This window comes from Uranotaenia lowii, chromosome 2 (assembly GCF_029784155.1).
Source record: "Uranotaenia lowii strain MFRU-FL chromosome 2, ASM2978415v1, whole genome shotgun sequence".
Classification (NCBI taxonomy): Eukaryota; Metazoa; Arthropoda; class Insecta; order Diptera; family Culicidae; genus Uranotaenia; species Uranotaenia lowii.
In genome coordinates this window covers 139,046,334-139,064,289 of record NC_073692.1, presented here as the reverse complement: position 1 = coordinate 139,064,289, position 17,956 = coordinate 139,046,334, and the positions used below count along the sequence as shown (strand labels likewise).

The 17,956-nt window shown below is 35.6% G+C and overlaps 1 protein-coding gene across 1 annotated transcript in view; it reads right to left on the bottom strand.

The window, feature by feature from the left end:
- LOC129744231 (histidine decarboxylase) overlaps positions 1 to 17,956 on the bottom strand; it is a 66,213-nt gene that overhangs the window by 10,857 nt on the left and 37,400 nt on the right. Inside the window, exons 4-10 of the mRNA XM_055736650.1 lie at positions 14,979 to 15,380; positions 4,691 to 4,920; positions 4,531 to 4,621; positions 4,036 to 4,468; positions 3,654 to 3,799; positions 3,340 to 3,511; positions 3,044 to 3,073 (exon numbers count right to left, since the gene is read on the bottom strand). Of these exons, the coding sequence (XP_055592625.1) occupies positions 3,044 to 3,073; positions 3,340 to 3,511; positions 3,654 to 3,799; positions 4,036 to 4,468; positions 4,531 to 4,621; positions 4,691 to 4,920; positions 14,979 to 15,380 (1,504 nt within the window). The remainder of the gene's footprint in view (positions 1 to 3,043; positions 3,074 to 3,339; positions 3,512 to 3,653; positions 3,800 to 4,035; positions 4,469 to 4,530; positions 4,622 to 4,690; positions 4,921 to 14,978; positions 15,381 to 17,956) is intronic.

Genomic DNA, 17,956 nt, shown 5'->3' with positions numbered 1-17,956 from the left:
CTGGAATCGTTGCCTTGCGTGAGATCCGGCGGTACCAGAAGAGCATCTGATCCGCAAGCTGCTTTTCCAGCGTCTAGTTAGCGAGGTCGCCTAGAACTTCAAGACGGATCTGCAATTCCAGTCTGCAAGGGCTCAGTGAAATTAGCAGCCGGTTTAAAGAATGCTGCTAAGAATCATCAGTCAATCAGTCCATTTCACGACTATACATGATCGACAAAAAGTTTTAAAAATTGAACTAATTGAACTAAATGATAATCATAATCTATCCGAAGGCAAATGAAACGCAACGCAAATCGAAAATTGAATACAAAAATGACGATAAGGGAACATCCATTAATTACGTAACGCTCCTAGGGGGGCAGGGAGTAAGCTCGAGCGTTACGGATTATGACATAGGGGAGGGGGAGGGAAGTATGCTCATCGTTACGTAACGATTTTTTCCTTAAAAATTCCAGTATAATCGCAACTATTTATGTCATGCCATTTTTGCAGAATGATAGGCAAACCAAAATCAGTTTAAAGTTTGAAAACTTCAACATGATTGAAACTAGTTTGTAACTTTTTCTTTTTAGTGGTTCTGAGACTGAGTCCTTAAAATGTGTATTGGATATCCGTGAAATAACTGTTGGAAAATTGGAATATTAGGTACATTTACCCCCAAGAACTCAATGCAACCTTGAGACGGTAGTTTAACTATTTTTTCTTAATTGATTTAAAAAATGCAATTTTGATTATTCCAACAAATATTACTAAGTCGAGTATATTCTGCATAACAAGTTATGCTCCTTGAACAAAATTAATTAAACAAGGTAGATCATCAGTTAACAAGCACAAAGTAACTTGTAATACGACAATCATTTTTTTTCCAGAGAGTTATCATAAATGAGTACGAAGAAGCGATTTGTATAGATATTAATTCCGTTTTGAAGAACGATAAAAAATTTATTGTTTGAATTTTTGACGTAGAATTACGTCTTACGGCAACACTATAGGGGGGCAAATTGAAATTCGCGAACGGATCTCGCGTCACGAAAAACGCCTCTTTCACGGACATCTTTTCCAAACAACATTTTGGGTCGGCTATGTGTTGGTACACCAATACTAATAAAGCGCTAATACAAATTGGTGCGCAAAACACCCGAGCGAAAAAACCTCGATCGTCGACCCAAAATGCACTAGATGCGAAGTTATAAAAGAGCAAGGATTGCCCCGACCTGGTTTCATTTGGTTTTTGGTCTTTCTCCCGGTCGGTCGGTTGTTGCAACCATAAATGTGTGCAATGCTGTTGAGAGAAGGCCGCTTGCTAGGATTGTGCTGTTTGAGGTTCTTCATCAGGACGACGAGGACAACTATGCTCGGCTGAGTAAACCATTTTTACTGAAACCCGGAGCATTTATTATGTTTCACCACCATCATGTTGAACTGGTGCAGCAGTGGCCTGGCATAAAGTTGCCAGAATTTAAACATAACCTTGAAACATTCGGTTCCTTTGAGAAATTCAAACTCAAACGAACAGAAAAGGTCAAAAGCCCACCAAACCACATCAGCAGCATCGTCCAGATCCAGCAATTTTCCTCATCTGTGGGGTCAGCCAACTTTTGAAAAACAAATTTTTTCATTTTAATTTTTTTTGTATGGCCACCTGTAATTTTTTGAATATTAAATTTTTTCACAACATTTGATTAAAATTATAAACCTTTTGTTATTTTCAATAACGTTCTTCTATAGAGATGAAATTTGAAATAAGTTTTTTATTGTGCATGGCAAAAATAATTCCACGGTTCAAATCTTAAATCAGAGCTTTGATAAAAATTGAAAAGTAATCCGCGGTCCCGATTTCTGAACAGAAAAAATTCACAAAATTAAAATGTGTAGAAGTTTGAGTATGACACCATTCATTGACAAATAATATTTATTCAAGCAAAAAATTCCATTGGAAAAACCTGAAAAAAATGTCACTTTCTAAATAATTTTGTATTAAGTGCGCTTTTCATTAAAGTTAAATTTGTTGTTGAATTTTCATCTCCATCCAATGTACAATGACGACCCCTTTTATATATCCCTTAGTGCGCATTTCCCCTACTGATTCGAATTAAACGCATAATACTGAATCTTTCAAGCTTTTCTCCGGAGCCTTTCATAAAACGCTCGAGGATTGTAGTTGCATAATTGCAGGCGCATTGGCTCAGTTGCATTGGATTTTGAAGCAGCTTCAAATATTTTCCCGCCTTTTGCTATGCAATTGTCTAGAGCTACAATCTGTCTCTATTGGCCGTGAAAGTTGATGAATGAATATATTATTCCTGTCAAAACGGTCAACATTTTCCGCGTATGAAAATTTAATATGAAACATATCCTATTGACACAGGACCGGCTGTCGTAATTCTACGTTAACCTTACGGTCGTGGCTTATGTACAACCTCTTTAACTTTTTTACTTACTTTCTAAGTGTGCAATCAACTTACGTTTAGTGTTTCTTTTAGCTAAATCTTGAACTTAAAAAAATTTATTCGAAATTGGTTTCTTGAAGAATATTTCATATCAGCTTAACATTTGTAATGCAATAAACGATTTTTTCAAACACAAAAAATTGTTCGTTTCAAATTCGGTTCATATTAAGTTACACTTCTTAATAAAAACCAATTCTGAAGACAAAGTAGGGGTTATGTATGCCAAGTTTTGAACCAAATTTAGTTTCAATTCGTAAACGTCGAATAGTATCGTAGATCGAAATGTCTCAAGCCAAGGGTGACTTAAGACTGAATTCCGCCGGAGGCGAGAAAAATTTCTGACTTGCTTGTTAACACTTATTTTCAAATATATTTTAACATCAAGTAATTCGGTGAAAATTTTACTTGGCAAAAATCTTCATGGGGAAGGGGGGGGGGGTTAAACCCCTAAACTCAATTCGGTCAATCTGACACGCTTAATCATAAGTGGTTTTCTTATTCTGAACGATGATCTTCTACAACTGATTATACTGTAAAGTGAGGCGCTTTTATCGGAGTACATTAATTTACCTAGAAAATTCATGTAAACCTACCTTGGTCCGCCACTGCTATCTGCTCACAAACTGAGCGCAGAAATATGATTGCATGAAAGAAAATAGACCAAAAGCTATACAAGTTGGACTTTTTTGGGCACACCCTTGTACGCAAGTAAGCGTACAGGTACGAAGCTTTTGATGCGAAAGCTTAAAACAGCTACTTGCATGCAACTGAAAAATGGAATGCTCAAGCAAAACGGAAGGAAAAGGAGCAACTAACTAATGAATGAACGACTGGCTCTGTGTTGGTTGAAGGAAATTGGAAAAACCGCTACACTACCTGCCCTTCGTACCTTCCCACGCCTCCTCGCAGTCCTCGGTAATGGCCTTGGACTCGATCCCGTTCTTGACCTCGCTGGGGCTTATGCCCTGGACCACCAAATCCATCCGGGAGTCCAGCGAGAACTGCTTGCCGGACATAAGGATGCCCCGGACGCGGCGTCGCATGGCCGGCGAGTCCTGATTCTAGGTGGTACAGGAAATCAAGGAAAAAAGGAAAGATAATCTTATAAGCTACATTTAAATATTTTAAGCCTAATTTTTCCATAATTCTTATGATTCAGAATCGTTTTTTTCACTTACGCGTATTCTAACGCTCATTTCTTACCGAGATGCGAATGCCTGCGTAGACCTTGGCGAGGAACTCGTCGGCATCGAAGATCGCTGCGAAGGATCCGTTCACAATCTTGGGGGACATCGGCGAATTGGCCAGCAACAAACTGGATCCAAATGCTTCGTTCTTTTCGCGAGTTTCTGTTAGGCGTAATGCATGTTTTGGTGCGTTTTGAAAAAATTAGTGGTGAAAGCAAAGCAAAAAACAAACAAAAAATATCACCTATTAAGTGCTTTTTGAAACTACTATGTAACACGATTGATTGGAATGAAATGTTAGTGGCAAAATGAAACACTTTGTGAAAGTTTTGTGATGGCGAGCGATGTTCGTGTTTTGGCGATACAAAATTTAAACAAACTACGACCGTAAATGTTACCTTTGAGTGGAACCCTTGAGCGATCGACAATCTTTACGTCTAATTCCTGCAGCAGATCACTTGTAACCGTTTTGATTTCACTCCAATCCTTGAGAATGTCATCACTAGTTGTGTAAGTAGATGTAACAGTAAACCGGATGACGTATTTGCCTTTCAGAGAAGCCGGAACTGCATGCATATTTCCCCGGTGATTTAAACGCTTGAGCAACTTTTCTGTCAGCTCGTTCTCTCCTCTGATTCGAAAGACCACCATACCGAGATGTCTTGCAGCAGGAATCTCGAAACGATGATCTGCCAGTACCAAGGCTTCAAATTTCTGGGCCAATCTAACACCTTCCCGGATGTGCTTTTGAAGTCCTTTGATTCCAAAATTCCGGAGCACAAACCATAACTTGAGCGCCCGGAATCGTTTGCTCAGCGGAATTTGCCAATGCTGAAAAGAGGAAAATCGTGTTTTCAAAAATTATTTCCACAATTTCCTCGAGAAATACGTACCATGTAGTCAATAGCCAACCCGGAGTTCTCATGCTGAAGGTACAAAGGTTCAACGTTGAACGTCCTATGAAGAGCTCCGCTATTCTTCACCCTACAAAACACAAATAATACGCCATAAAATTATATGTAACTCACTTTAAAAACTTTTATAATCTCATACCACATGGCGGTGCAATCGAAGTGAACCATCAGCCACTTGGAGGGATTGAAGGCGATAGAGTCGGCCTTTTCTATGCCCTTCAGCCATACTCTGAATTCGGGACAGATAAACGCACTTCCCGCGTAGGCTGCATCCACGTGCATCCAGATCCGGTACTTCCGGCAAACGTCACCCACGTCCAAGAGATTATCGAATGCGCAGGCACCTGTTGTACCCAAAGTGGCGCAAACCTGTTGATAAACGAACAGAAAAGTTTAGTTTTTGAGTTTAAAATTTGTAAGTGATGAATTGGATTGTGATTTCACTAAATTATGTTTCAATGAAAAGATTTAAATTCGTTAAAATTCTATGTGTATATTGAAATTGCAAAATTGAAAAACTGGCTTCATAATTAAAACCTACATGAATAGTGCCTGAAATGATTTAATGCATACACGAGGTGTACCGAATATTCGGCGCAGAATATCGCAATAAAACCCTTAAGCCGAATATTTGGCTCATCGAATAGTTGAGCTCAGCATTCGATCGATGATGTCGAATGTGCCGAAGTCTTATCATTTAAATTTATACAATAACAGACTTGTCAATTTATTCAAATAATTCATAAAAACCCAAAAGAAATATTGAAAGAGCTAAGCAATCATCAAAAACCGATGAGTTTCGCATTATTGTTTATATATCCAGGCTTGCTCATACATCCAATAAAAAATTCTAATTTTTTTAAAATCTGGCTTGGATGCTCAGATATTGATTAAAACTTTCAGGATTTTGCCCGGTTTTTTCAGATTATTTGCCAATCCAAAAAAATAACTCAAATTTCTCTTTGAATATTTTCAGATTTTGTGTTCAAAAACGATTTTTAATAAATTCCAAAATGAGCATTAATTTTTGTTTAATCTTTCGATACTATTTTTGCACTGCTGCTGTGATTCAATGAAAACATTGATGTGGAAGTTTTTTCTTTGTTTTATCTCTTGTATGTTTAAGAACAAAGCCTAGACTTCGTTCAGATTTGCCCTTTTTTATTTTATTTTTCAAAAATCGTCACAAATGTCCCAACCATGGGGATACGTATGATTGAAAGTATGGCATACTTAAGGTTAAAGATCATCGTTTTTCTTAATGTCTTACTCAAATTTGAATTTCCAAGTCAGAACTGTAGAGGAAATGTAGGGGAATAGTGGGTAAAAGAAGTCAAAGCTCAAATTTCCAATGCCTGCGTTGGATCAAATAGCCTTTATTCGATTGTTCAGAATGCATCACATAACATAAGCCCCATTTGGTTCAAACTTATCAAGTCCGAATATGCTTTTCTGCAATATGTAAAAAATTTAGGGGACTTGAGGTTAAAACAGCCATAACTCAATTTTACAATGCGTGTTGTGGCTTAAAAAAACCTTCATTCGAAAAAAACACACTTGAAAAGTTTGACGCATATGTATATCAACTCAATTTTTCCAGCACTCGAGTAAGTTATCCTACTCGGCAAGCCTATACGACTTATTCTGAAAAATGAATCATTTTTTTGAATGTTACATACATATAAAATGTGAAGTAACTGTGTGATTACACACAAAACATTGTGTTCTGACACCAAACCATTTTGTAAAACATTGAGAAATAAAAGGGGTTTTCATTTTTTTAGTAACTCAAGCCTATAAAGCAGCGGTAAAAAAACCTTTTTTTTCATTACCGTAAAATATTTTTGTGTAAGTTGATGTTACCCCATTTCGAAGATCAAAAAAATCTGTTTGCATCTTACACATTCAAGCTTCCCATGATAATTTTAGAGAGAAGTTGTACTTTTACCAAAGTTTATGTTTATGAAATCGGCATAAAACCATACTATTTTTTTATTTTTGCGAAAAAATGATCCTAAGATAGATAAAAGTTTTTTTATGCCCTTTGGAATAGCAAGCATCAGTGCAAAATTTGAGATAATTTAGTTGATTCCTGAATTAGCACAAAGTGTTTCAATTTTTTATGGAAATATGTCCGGATGAAGAAATTTTAGCTTAACTTAGCTTGGCTTGATTGACTACTCACATCCACCTTGTATCGTTGAACCCAAAATGCTCCTTAAGATGTCTGGATGAAAAATTTAAATTTATCAAATATTCAAATACAAGTCAATACATTTCGCATTCGAAAATCGCAGACGTAAGAGAGTTGCACATCGCCACTGTTTGCTATTCCGTGATTTACCGAGGCCATCAATTTTGTTCAAAAGTCGAATAAACAGAACCTGAGATTGGCTGCAGATTCGCAATGCACAAAACTGATGCTCTCTCTTAAACATGGATCTACGGGAGGGGGGGGGGGGGGGGGGGAAAGGGGGTTGATGGGGGTTACCCCCCCTCCTCCAAGCGGAAAAAATAAATCATCAGTAAATTGGTCACAAATTTCTTAATTCAATTGAAATATTACGTTTTCATGTTTCAAAATATCCTAACATTGACATTACCATTTTTAAACGTGCATAAGAATTCAATAGCTGCTCAAAAATATGTTTGAATTGAGTATAAACAGTTTGCGCGTGTATAACTAGTGCAGGCTCCGGGCGTGCGAAAAGGATAAAGTTTGCACCTCACTGTTTAAGGAATTTCCTTAAGCATGACAGCAGATTGGTTTTCTTTATCAACCGATATCCAGAGTTGTTCTAAGATAGGGTTACCATATCCCGTGACACCAATAAGAGTACATGGGCGATGGGCGCGCTCGCAGTCCCGGTATACGATTTCCGGTGTGTTAAACAGAGAGAGAAATAGCCTTCACTGCAATTTCACTCCGATTAGCTGTCATTCTTATGGAAATATGTGTAAGAGTAAAGAGCAGGCTTTATTCTTTTTAGCAGGCCCAATCCCAATTGAGATCATTTATCCAAAAAGTCAGGACAAACGTTTAACAGTAGAACCCGAGCTCTGGTTTTCTGAGCTCCCGCGTTATCCCAGCCATCAGGTTGACACAAGATTCATATATTATCGAGCTTTGCGCCCGGACGGTATGCAAAAGGATGTACAGTAGAACCCCGCTTACCCGAGATAGTTGGGGGAGAGACCACCTCGGATAAGTGAAACCTCGGATTAAACGAAATACATTGACAAAGTCCATTTACTCTGGTATTGCATATCATCCAGGCGCATTGCTCGGTTCTTACATGGATTTTATTTTCCTATTTGATTGAGACGTTTCTGGTAATTTAGATTTTAAACTTGTCACAGACGTCAATTTTACAGCTAAACAATATATCACGATGAAAAAACAAATTTTTTAACGGATTTTGGATAAAAATGATTCATCGAATAACCGGAGCTCTAAATTTTCTTAAAAAATATTCTTGATCTAAGTACCTCAATTTTGTGCATATCGATTCTGTTTGTATACTCAAAGGCGCTTATCGCGCTTATAGTTTACAACGACTGCACTGCCATTGGAAGCATAATTGTCACATGTTACATTCTGAAATTTCCTACTTTTTGGTGTCTAGAGGACGTATTTCAAAATTTTTGTTTGCCGTTTTTTGATAGAAACATCAAACTCACTGAAAACATTATGTTTTTATTAAATAAAATTAAAATATCCATCGCTACGAGGCAGTAGACACCAAAATACCTCAGATATAAAAATGTAACATGTGACAATTATGCTTCCAGCGGCAATGCATATTTATTAAAACAAAATGTTAAATAAACTTGTTGAAAGCTGTATTCCTTTCATCGTTTTTGCATAAAATGTGAAACAACTTCATAAAAAGGAAGAAAAACGTTGGTTTTTTTGATTAAATATCTTTCAACAAAAAAAAAGAGTACATTTGGTATATTTTCGCAAAAAGAAGAGTACGCCCATTTTTCGATCGAAAAAGAGTACATGTACTCTTAAAAGAGTACGTATGGTATCCCTATTCTAAGAGCCAGTTTTAGAAACGTCGGTTGATAGTGACTAATTCTGATTTTTTGTTTGTTTCGATTTTAGTCGTTTTACCATCTTTATGGCATTCGCGACTTTATAAACGTTGCAGTTGGCGAATCGTTATTGAAAAACTTATCCAACTGTTCGATGTTTACTCTTGGGCTCGAGCTCGCGGACATCGGCTCAGGAGACAACAGACTTGCCAACTGAGCTATATCACGAGCCCTACTAATTCTGAATGATTTCTTGAAAAGGCCTGAAATAAGCCAACTTTTATTTTAAAGTTGATTTTAAAGTGATTTCTTATTAATGAATGTTTACCAAACTTGTTGGTTTTCTAAAAAAAAATTATTGGGTCCACAGATGAAAATTTTCAATAATTATTCTATGTACGGCTAGAAATATTCGTGACATAATTCTGACATTTGTAGTAAGACTTTTTAACTGTGGGAAAATAACCTCAAAATCGATTATGTCTTTGAACGGACATCAACGTTTTGTTAACTAAAATTTTGAAGGTTAGTTTTCCTTTCCTTATCCCAGCGGTCGGCAACCTTTTGAGACAGAAGAGCCAAAACCTGCAAATTAGGGAAATTTCCATGATTGAAAGAGCCGCACTTAATTGTATCCTTACTGCAAATAGTGGTGATCGCTAAGATACATAGCATCCTGATGTGAATTCTGTTTTATTATCCTTTTTCACATCGCCACAAATTTTCGTTGTTTTGTTGGCAAACGGAAGCGATTTTCTTAAGTTTTGGCGATTTGACATTGTGACCTGATAAAGTTTATAGTTTTTAACTTTGGTGCAATTCTTTCCTAACAACTATTCCAGATAAAACTTAGACTTTCCATGTGTTTTGTTGGAATATTAATTATTGTGCAAAAATTTAAGAATGTACTTTTAATTAATAAAATAGACACTTAAGTTATCGTCCGAAAGTTTAGGATCACCCCTCAGTATGGTGTATCGGCCAAAAGTTTGGGATCGTTCTTTTAAAAACATGCAAATTTATCTCATTCATATCTTTCTCATCTAACATCGTATTGCAGATCTGAAGGGTGCATTTGAAAGCTTCGAAATTGTTGTTTTTCCATAAATTCATACGAAAATTATATTTTAAACTGATAACCATAAAAAATTTACCTGAAATTAATTGTTTTTTGAAAATTCACACTTATGATTATGAATTTCTTATGGTTTTGGATTTAAAATATAATTTTTGTATGAAATTGATCGATTTGATTTTTTTTTAAATATTTTGATTTATTGAATGAACTCTCAGTTTCAGGTTGTGAAATTCATAGTAGTTTCATGGCGGTTCCCTGGCCGAAAATGTTAACCGATTTTAATGATATGAGATTCGTTGTGTGAATAATTTGTTTTAATTTTTAAATTTTTCAAAAATAAAAACAATTTAAAATATTTCGTACAGTCAAAAGAAAATATTTTTAAAATACTTTTAATTCTTGACAGATTTGCTTATTTTAGTGTATCTACGATTTTTGAAATCGTCAAGAAGAGATTCATCTGATGATATAGAAATATGGGGGTTCAATGAAAGTTTTGATAGCTGTCTCGGTTCTTCCGTTACAATAATAAATCTTACATAATAATAGACATCTAACTTAGGTTTTGCTTCGCTGTATTCCATTTTTTATCGAACCGATTTTTTAAACTCAAAGTTTTGTTTTTTGACGTTATTTTGATCATCACTTCATAGAACAAACCTAATACAAGATTTTGACAAAGACTCAGAAATCAAAATCAACTTTTAAAACAGTCATGAAATTTTTAAATAATTGCAGAAACATGATAAAGGGATTAAATTAGGAATAAAAAAAAGGATTACAAATTGTTAAGTTTATGGAATAAAATGCTTCTTTACCAAATAAAGTTGCTCCTTCGAATCTATACCTAAAAATATTCATATTATGTATTTATTAAATTCTCAAATTATATCCAGCACTCAGTTCCCGGTTTACAAAAATATTTTAAACAAACTTAAAAATTTTGTTCACTTAAACTCATGTTCAAAAATGGAACGAAGAACTTGAATTTTTGAAAATTTTTGAAATTCTTTCATGGATTTGAAAAGGCACTTTGCAAGATGGAGCTCAATATTTGAAAAAAAAAAGTAAAAACAATAAGTTTTAAGAAAGAAATTTCAATACACATAACAATTTGTATCATTGTAAAGCATTATTTAAATTTTTCACCTGATATTCAATTTCATAATCGATTGAACATACTTGGCTTGATCCGATTAAATCAGAACAACAAAGAAAACAAATTCAACAGAAAACTTCCTACTGATAAGATGCTGTTAATTTATTTTATAGTTGTTTTTTTTGGTTTCTTTTTTAATCCTGGGAAATATAACCTGAACTGAAGAAAAACTTATGTTGCGTTCGTTTACTCTAGAAAATTTCGAGAATTTTCTAAATGTTTACACATTCAGCTAAAGAGCCACAGTTATACATCCAAAGAGCCGCATGCGGCTCGCGAGCCTATGCCTTATCCATATACGTAAGCAAGTGTGCGTAAGAACTGTCAAAACAACTCTATATTTGGTATTATTTCCAGATTTAGCAACCGAAAATCTGATCGATCAAACTTTGGAGACATTCGGATCTGCTACCGTTAGTCTCTGCTTTCAGGAACATGAAATAGATTGAAATAAAAGAAAGTTATTGAATCATTAGAGAAAACTAGTCGAAATAGAACGTTCTACAATTTTTATTGAAGAGAAATGTTTGAAAACTTTCAAAATCATACCAGCAAAATTTTGAATTTTGTTTGCGACATTATTAATGTGGCAAAAATATTTTTGAATAATTTTTCACATTGAAAACATCGTACTAATTCAGTTCAAGTTACAAGTTTTAATTTACTGATAATGAGAAAAAATCATGAAAATACCTGCTTAGCTTAAACATTTTTGAGAAGACCAAACATGAATAGCTGACTCCGAAGGTTTCATCCCCGATTTGTATGAGTAGCCGACAGCATAGTACGAAGACAGGAAATGGATCAAGTTTTTTTTATTTGATTAGCTATAACCTCTTGACACGCGTCGCGAACGTCTTAAAACTTCTCGATAGTTCATGGATTTTATAATGCATCTATCAACTTTTGAATGAAATGTCCGTTCCGGGAATTCTCCGAATCCCGGGAATCGATGGAAAAATCCCGGGCATTCCCGAACATTATAAATCGAGCTTTATTTTCGAAAAAATTCACTACCAAATTGGAAAAAATAGATCATAGTAAGTAAGAAAAATTATTGTTTAACCTTGGAATATGGCTAAATTTTATTTTCAAACCCTTTCACTAGAGGGGTCGCAAGTTGAAATCGGAGCTAAACTAATTTCTTACGTTACTAACATTGATAGCTTGTACTAGCGAACTTGCGACACTATTTTTCGTCACCTTCTAGTCCAACCCTTTCACTTGACCGGTCCAAAGTTGAAAACGGATCTATAACTGATTTCTTGCCAATTTTATCGCCCCCAAGACACGACAACTAATTAATATCCAAACACGAAATTATTGCGACACCGAAAATGTCATGCCAATTTTATTGTTATGTTTAGAATCAAACCAAAATTTCAGGGTAGTTGTAGAAATACATTTAATTCAAAAATCAAAAGAAAAATTAATCGATGAAGCCTTGAGTGCAAAATTGAACGCATTTTCGCTCGATGTCCTCCATCCAAGGACATGCCGATCTTTTTAGCCAAATCACGGCTTGAGACGTTGGGATTTGCTTTAATCATTCGCTTCACCTTTCCCTCCGTCTTTTTGTCTCCGGTCTTGGTTTTCTTCCAGCTCCTTTGCCGTGGTTCAACGTCAATTGCTCCTGGAACCGCTTCAACACTCTGGAGACGGTTGAATGGTGAATGTTCAATATTTTTCCCTGCCGGTGCGACAGCTCCGAAAATTCCAGGTCTTTGGAAAGAATTTGTTCTCTCGACTTGCGTTGGTTCACCACCATTTTCGTTGAATCGAAAAACACGACTTCGAGTTTGACAGCATGTAAACAATACACATAAATGAGAATGAGTGCAAAATTTGGTTGATTTTTACCCAATGGTAAAAAAAAATTATGCCCTGTTGAATATTTCGCAATAACTAATTTTGTGTTCGCCATTTACTAATGGAATCGATCTTAATCCTATGGTTCAATTTCATTTGCATTTATAGCGTCCGCGACAGTCAAATTTATAATATTTCAATGAATGTTATAATTTAGATTTCGTGACATTGAAACTGTCAATGTTGCCTTAACATTTCCAAAAAAGCTATCGTCGACTTTACTTGGACGGTCACGTCATTTTGTTTCATAACCGTCCCTATCTTTAAGCAAGTTGTGACATTCTTTCTGAATGTCAATTGATCTTTCTTTGATTAACATTCTTTTGGAAGGACATTGGTTTGCAAAAAGGAACAAAGGCATGACAGCTACATGACCGTCCGTTCCGATGACTGCGACTTTTGTTCGTGTTACGGTCAAACGACATTTGTAACATTTATCATCCCTGTCTGCAGGTTTTCTGCAGTATAAGTTTATGGTTGATACTTCACTTTTACTGAATGCTGTATTCATCGAAAGACCTTAATCGAAAAAGATATTTAAGAATTTTGAATATTCATTTCAGGTTCAACACACGGGATATCCATTACTGACCATTCTCACAAAATGCTGAATTATTTTTCAGAGGATATTCTTAAAAAGTAAATGTTTCATGGCTTAAAGGCGCTTTTTAGCTTGTTCCAGCGTGTGAAATGACAGGAGTAAATATTATTTTCAACACTTTCACTGCCCCTACTTTCATAACAGTCCCATATGCAAAAACAAGCAAGCGAGAAAATCAGCTTTTTCTGTTTTGGAATATATTTTTAAACTATAACCATTACATTCAGCATAAACGAAAATCGCTTGATGGAATGTGTTCTAGGTTGTCATAATAAATCGTACGACCTGAAATTTTAGAAATTGGGCCATCGGTAACGTCGGGAGCACCATTTTATTCGTTATGGGACTGTTATGCGAGCATATTTGAGACCTTTTTCAAATCTACTCGCATAACAGTCCCATCCAGAATATGTTTTGCTAACCAAGCTACTTTCTTAAACTTAAATTTGATCATTTTTGAACTTCTAAATGCAGTTATCAGAAAAAGAAACACACTGTTGGAAAAATATCGTGAATTCTTCATTGTAAGTTGAATCTTTTTACGATTTTGATTGCATCGGTTAGTTTTTTGCTCAGGAAGACATTCCTTCCTTCTTACTTACCTGCCTTCGAGAACTAGTGTGCATAATTCGACATCAAGTGAGTTTAAATCTTTTTTAAATGATTCGAAGCAATAAATCAAAGACTATTTCGCCGAAAGAAGCATTGAAAAGAAACCAAATCCGTGATATTTCACATATGGGACTGTTATGCGGGTATATTTCATATGGGACAGCCACGAGTTGATATTTTTTTCAAAATTTCTAGAACAAAATCTCTTTTTTTATTGTTTTATATTGAAGCCTTATGTTCAAAATGACGAACTGTCAGGTTAGATGAAAAATGACGAAAATTCATATGGGACTGTTATGCGAGTAGGGGCAGTTCAGGTCTTATTAAAAATTGATCAATAAAATTCTGCTTCCACTGGAACATCAATCACAGAAAAAAATTCATTAAAAACGTGAAATATAAGTCTCTTCTATGTAACCAAGATATGTAAACAAAAATACACTTTTCATTTTAAGTACGTAATTGAATTGTGTGTAAATAAACAGTACAGTATTCGGTGAACGATTTAAAAAAAAGTTTAGTTTATTTAGTCAAATTGTTTATCTGGACCCAATAATTTATAGATAAAGAAATAATTAATACATTTTTGTGAAAGTTTAACGTTTGCATTTGCTCTAGTGTAACTTCATAACTGAAAATTCTTCCAAAAAATTCATAAGTGATTAAAAAATATGTTTTTCAGAATTGAAACTGTAGATTTTTTTAATTCTAGTTTTTACATTTTCAAGACACGTGTTCGTCTTTGAAAATTTAATGAAAATGCGATTCGATAATCTAAATGTGGACTTTTTTGAAGCAAAGATTAAAATATTCAAGGTATAAAAGTCAGCACGCTATAGTTCCTTCCATTCTGTTATTTGAAGTCGAAAAAATAAATTGTCGAACTAGCAAACCACTTGTTGCCTTTAGTTACACTGACTGACTGTCTCCACTCCACCTAATGAGACCACTAGGGAAAACAAAAACTTTTCTCTAAGCAGATTTGTCACTCACAATATTCTTCCGCTTTCCCTCTTCTCTTACCATCAAGGTGCAAGGTGCTCTCGAAAACAGTAGCATACACTTACCCAGAACGGAATCAGCCCTTGCTGCATGTCCTCCTCGATGGCTTCCTCCAGGGCCCGGCCGGTCAGGCTAAGATTTTCATCAGATTCAATGAATCGCATCCGCACCAATCCGATTAGGGCAGCCTTCTCGACGCTGGAATGAGCCTGGTCGGAACAATATGCCACTAGACGGGCGTTGATTTCCGCATCCTGTTTGCCGGGCGTGTGCTCGTGGAAGCGCCGGATGGCCTGGGTGCGCCCGGCTAGTAAACACACTAGCGTCGCCTCGCTGGCCGTCGTTTGGATCACCCCACCGCCTTTGCTGACGCCCGGTATGTGCAGGAACTCATCCGGCAGGCCAATCATCTTACCGAGCCAGTTCATTACGATGGATTCCAGCTCGGTGCAGGCCGGCGAGGAAGCCTGGGAAAAGAGTGTTATGAAAACATTATTATTTATACATTACACAGCAGAGTTTGTCAAATTCACGATGTTTTCGAATTTCCGAAAACCATTTGTATATTTTTTTCTTTTTTGTCAAAACCAACGAAGCTTTTTCAAATGAGATTGAGCTACACGGGATTTGGTTTCAATTTTTGCGAGAAAGGTTCCTTTTTTTTATTTTTCTAAAATATTTTCTCTCCATGTAATGCAAATGAAATTTCAAAGTTATCTGGATATATCTTCGTTGAAATCCACAAAGCGCTAGGAAAAAATATCCTAACTTAGGATGGAGCGATCAATCATAACATAGTGCCCGTCTGAAGGCTTCTGAAGATAGGGTTGGGAAAGTACGTAACAATTCGAAAAATATGCACAATATTGACTTTTCATCTAAGTTTTAATATCTCTGTTATTTGTATGCCAAGTTTAACAAAAACTTCTAAGGCGTGTTTTCGAATCAAATGCAAATCTTTCATTTTGAATAACTTTTGAATGCATGTATGGAAAATAATGAAAATTTCAGTGATACCATCTAGTTATGTATTGTGTACGTGTACAAAATTTGGTGGCAATCTGTCAAGTGGTTTACGAGATATTACCCAATACTGAAGTTCATTGACAAATTTTTTTGAGCAGGATCGTAAAAAAATTTAAATAAAAGTGAAGATGATTGATTCCTCGAAGTTAAGGAATATGAGAGGTTTTTTCAAGCTCTATCCTAAACTTTCAATAATGAAAGTGATAAAAAAGATGAATTTTTCTTGCTGGTTCGTCTAGTTGACTAATAAACAGGCCTAACTTCATTTATACAAGTAGAAAGGCTTTCCAATGGTTAAATAAACAAAATACGGTGGTCAAATTGTGCACAAATCTTTTGGATTGCTAATGAGGTGAAATTGTTAATTATTGTTCTTAATTTTTTTTAATTTTAAATAATGAGTTATTCACCGTAAATTTTATTTTGTGAAATTATTTTATCGGCTATATCGGTGAAATTTTTATTCTTTGAGTAAGAATATTTAAGAATTGAAAGATTATAGACGGATAGAAGATTAGAATAAAATGAAAGATGTTGAAATTGAGCGGAAGGGTAATTTTAATTTGAAAACTTTTCAACACATTTAATCGATTTGTTCCTCACGGGCCTACTACCATGCAGTGGTTGATACAGATAGAATTGTAGCAACCACCACACAATAGAAGGCCTACCGTGGTTAGTCCCACAAGCGGAAACTTGCAGTACGAACGAACTTAGTCTTAATTGACAGCAAAACGAACTCTTTAGCGTGCACTTGGCAGGTGTCCAGCCAGAAAATTTTCGTTGACAAGTTTTGCATTTTTCGTAGGTGATGGAAAGAATTAAAGAAACATGAGCTATATAAGAACGAAAGAACATAAGCCGTAAAAATCATAAATTTTTCGGAAAAGATACAACGGCTCACCGGCAGGACCCGAACCTGCAATCTCCGCTTCAGTACAACGGCACGTTAGCCAATTTCACCACGATGAACATGATGAAACCAACCAACACGAGCAATCGAGCTCTGCCGATCAACTGCTGGACCTTCTATCGAAAACACCATTTTCCCGCATGCAGCGATGCCACACATACCGATTTTCCGGTATTTATACCGATTTTTGAGCAAAATTTTGACCAAGAATCGGTTTATACCGATTACCGATTTTTGACAAAACATACCGATTTTTAAGATTTTAACTCAAAATTCATTCCACTTCAACATTTCCACTTCATTCAAGGTATCCTCGTAAAGGTCCCATAGAAAGAAGACAAAGTTCGGTAGTTGGCGTGGCGTAACTTCGATCTGTACAACTTTTACAAAGATCTCCACGGCTCACGCTGTTTTGTTCCTTTGTTCTGTCAAATGATGCACTTTTATGGTACTCAACCTCAAAGCCAATGGACTAAGCTCAAGGCAGATATTTGACCTTCTGCGACTGCCAATAGAAGTTTCTTAAGGTCAATCTCAATTGACGATCGCATTAAAGCTCTTGTCTCGTGAGATGCTAACTTTTCAAGGAAATACATACACCGTTTAAATATAATCCTTGTTCAACTCGTCGCCAGATGGGGTATGTCGAGATTTGAAGTGCAATCAGATACACGGTATGTAATATCATCGGTATAATTTTCAATCCTTCTGCATCTTGTTAGCCAAATAAATTATATCATAAGTACCTAAACTGCAGAGATCGCAGAATTAAAGACCACACCCGGCCAAATGGGTTTCATTTATAGTAAAAATATGTGTTTTTTTAATCTTTTAAAGAAGAACACCTTCTTTTAAAGCACGTCACTCATTTATTTCCGCATAAAATTCTTGGATTTTCATATGACTAATGCGTGATTTTTCATAAAATAATTTTTTTTTATTGGCTTTAAAAAAAATTGAAGCAACAGCTCTCTCAACTTTCTGCAATTATTTCTTTTATTAATCGCTAGAACTCATATCTAATACTAAAAGCTGAATTGGCCAGATTGGCGAAAATTGAAAACAAAGAACATCAACTTGGGTCCATATTTACCTCAAACGTCA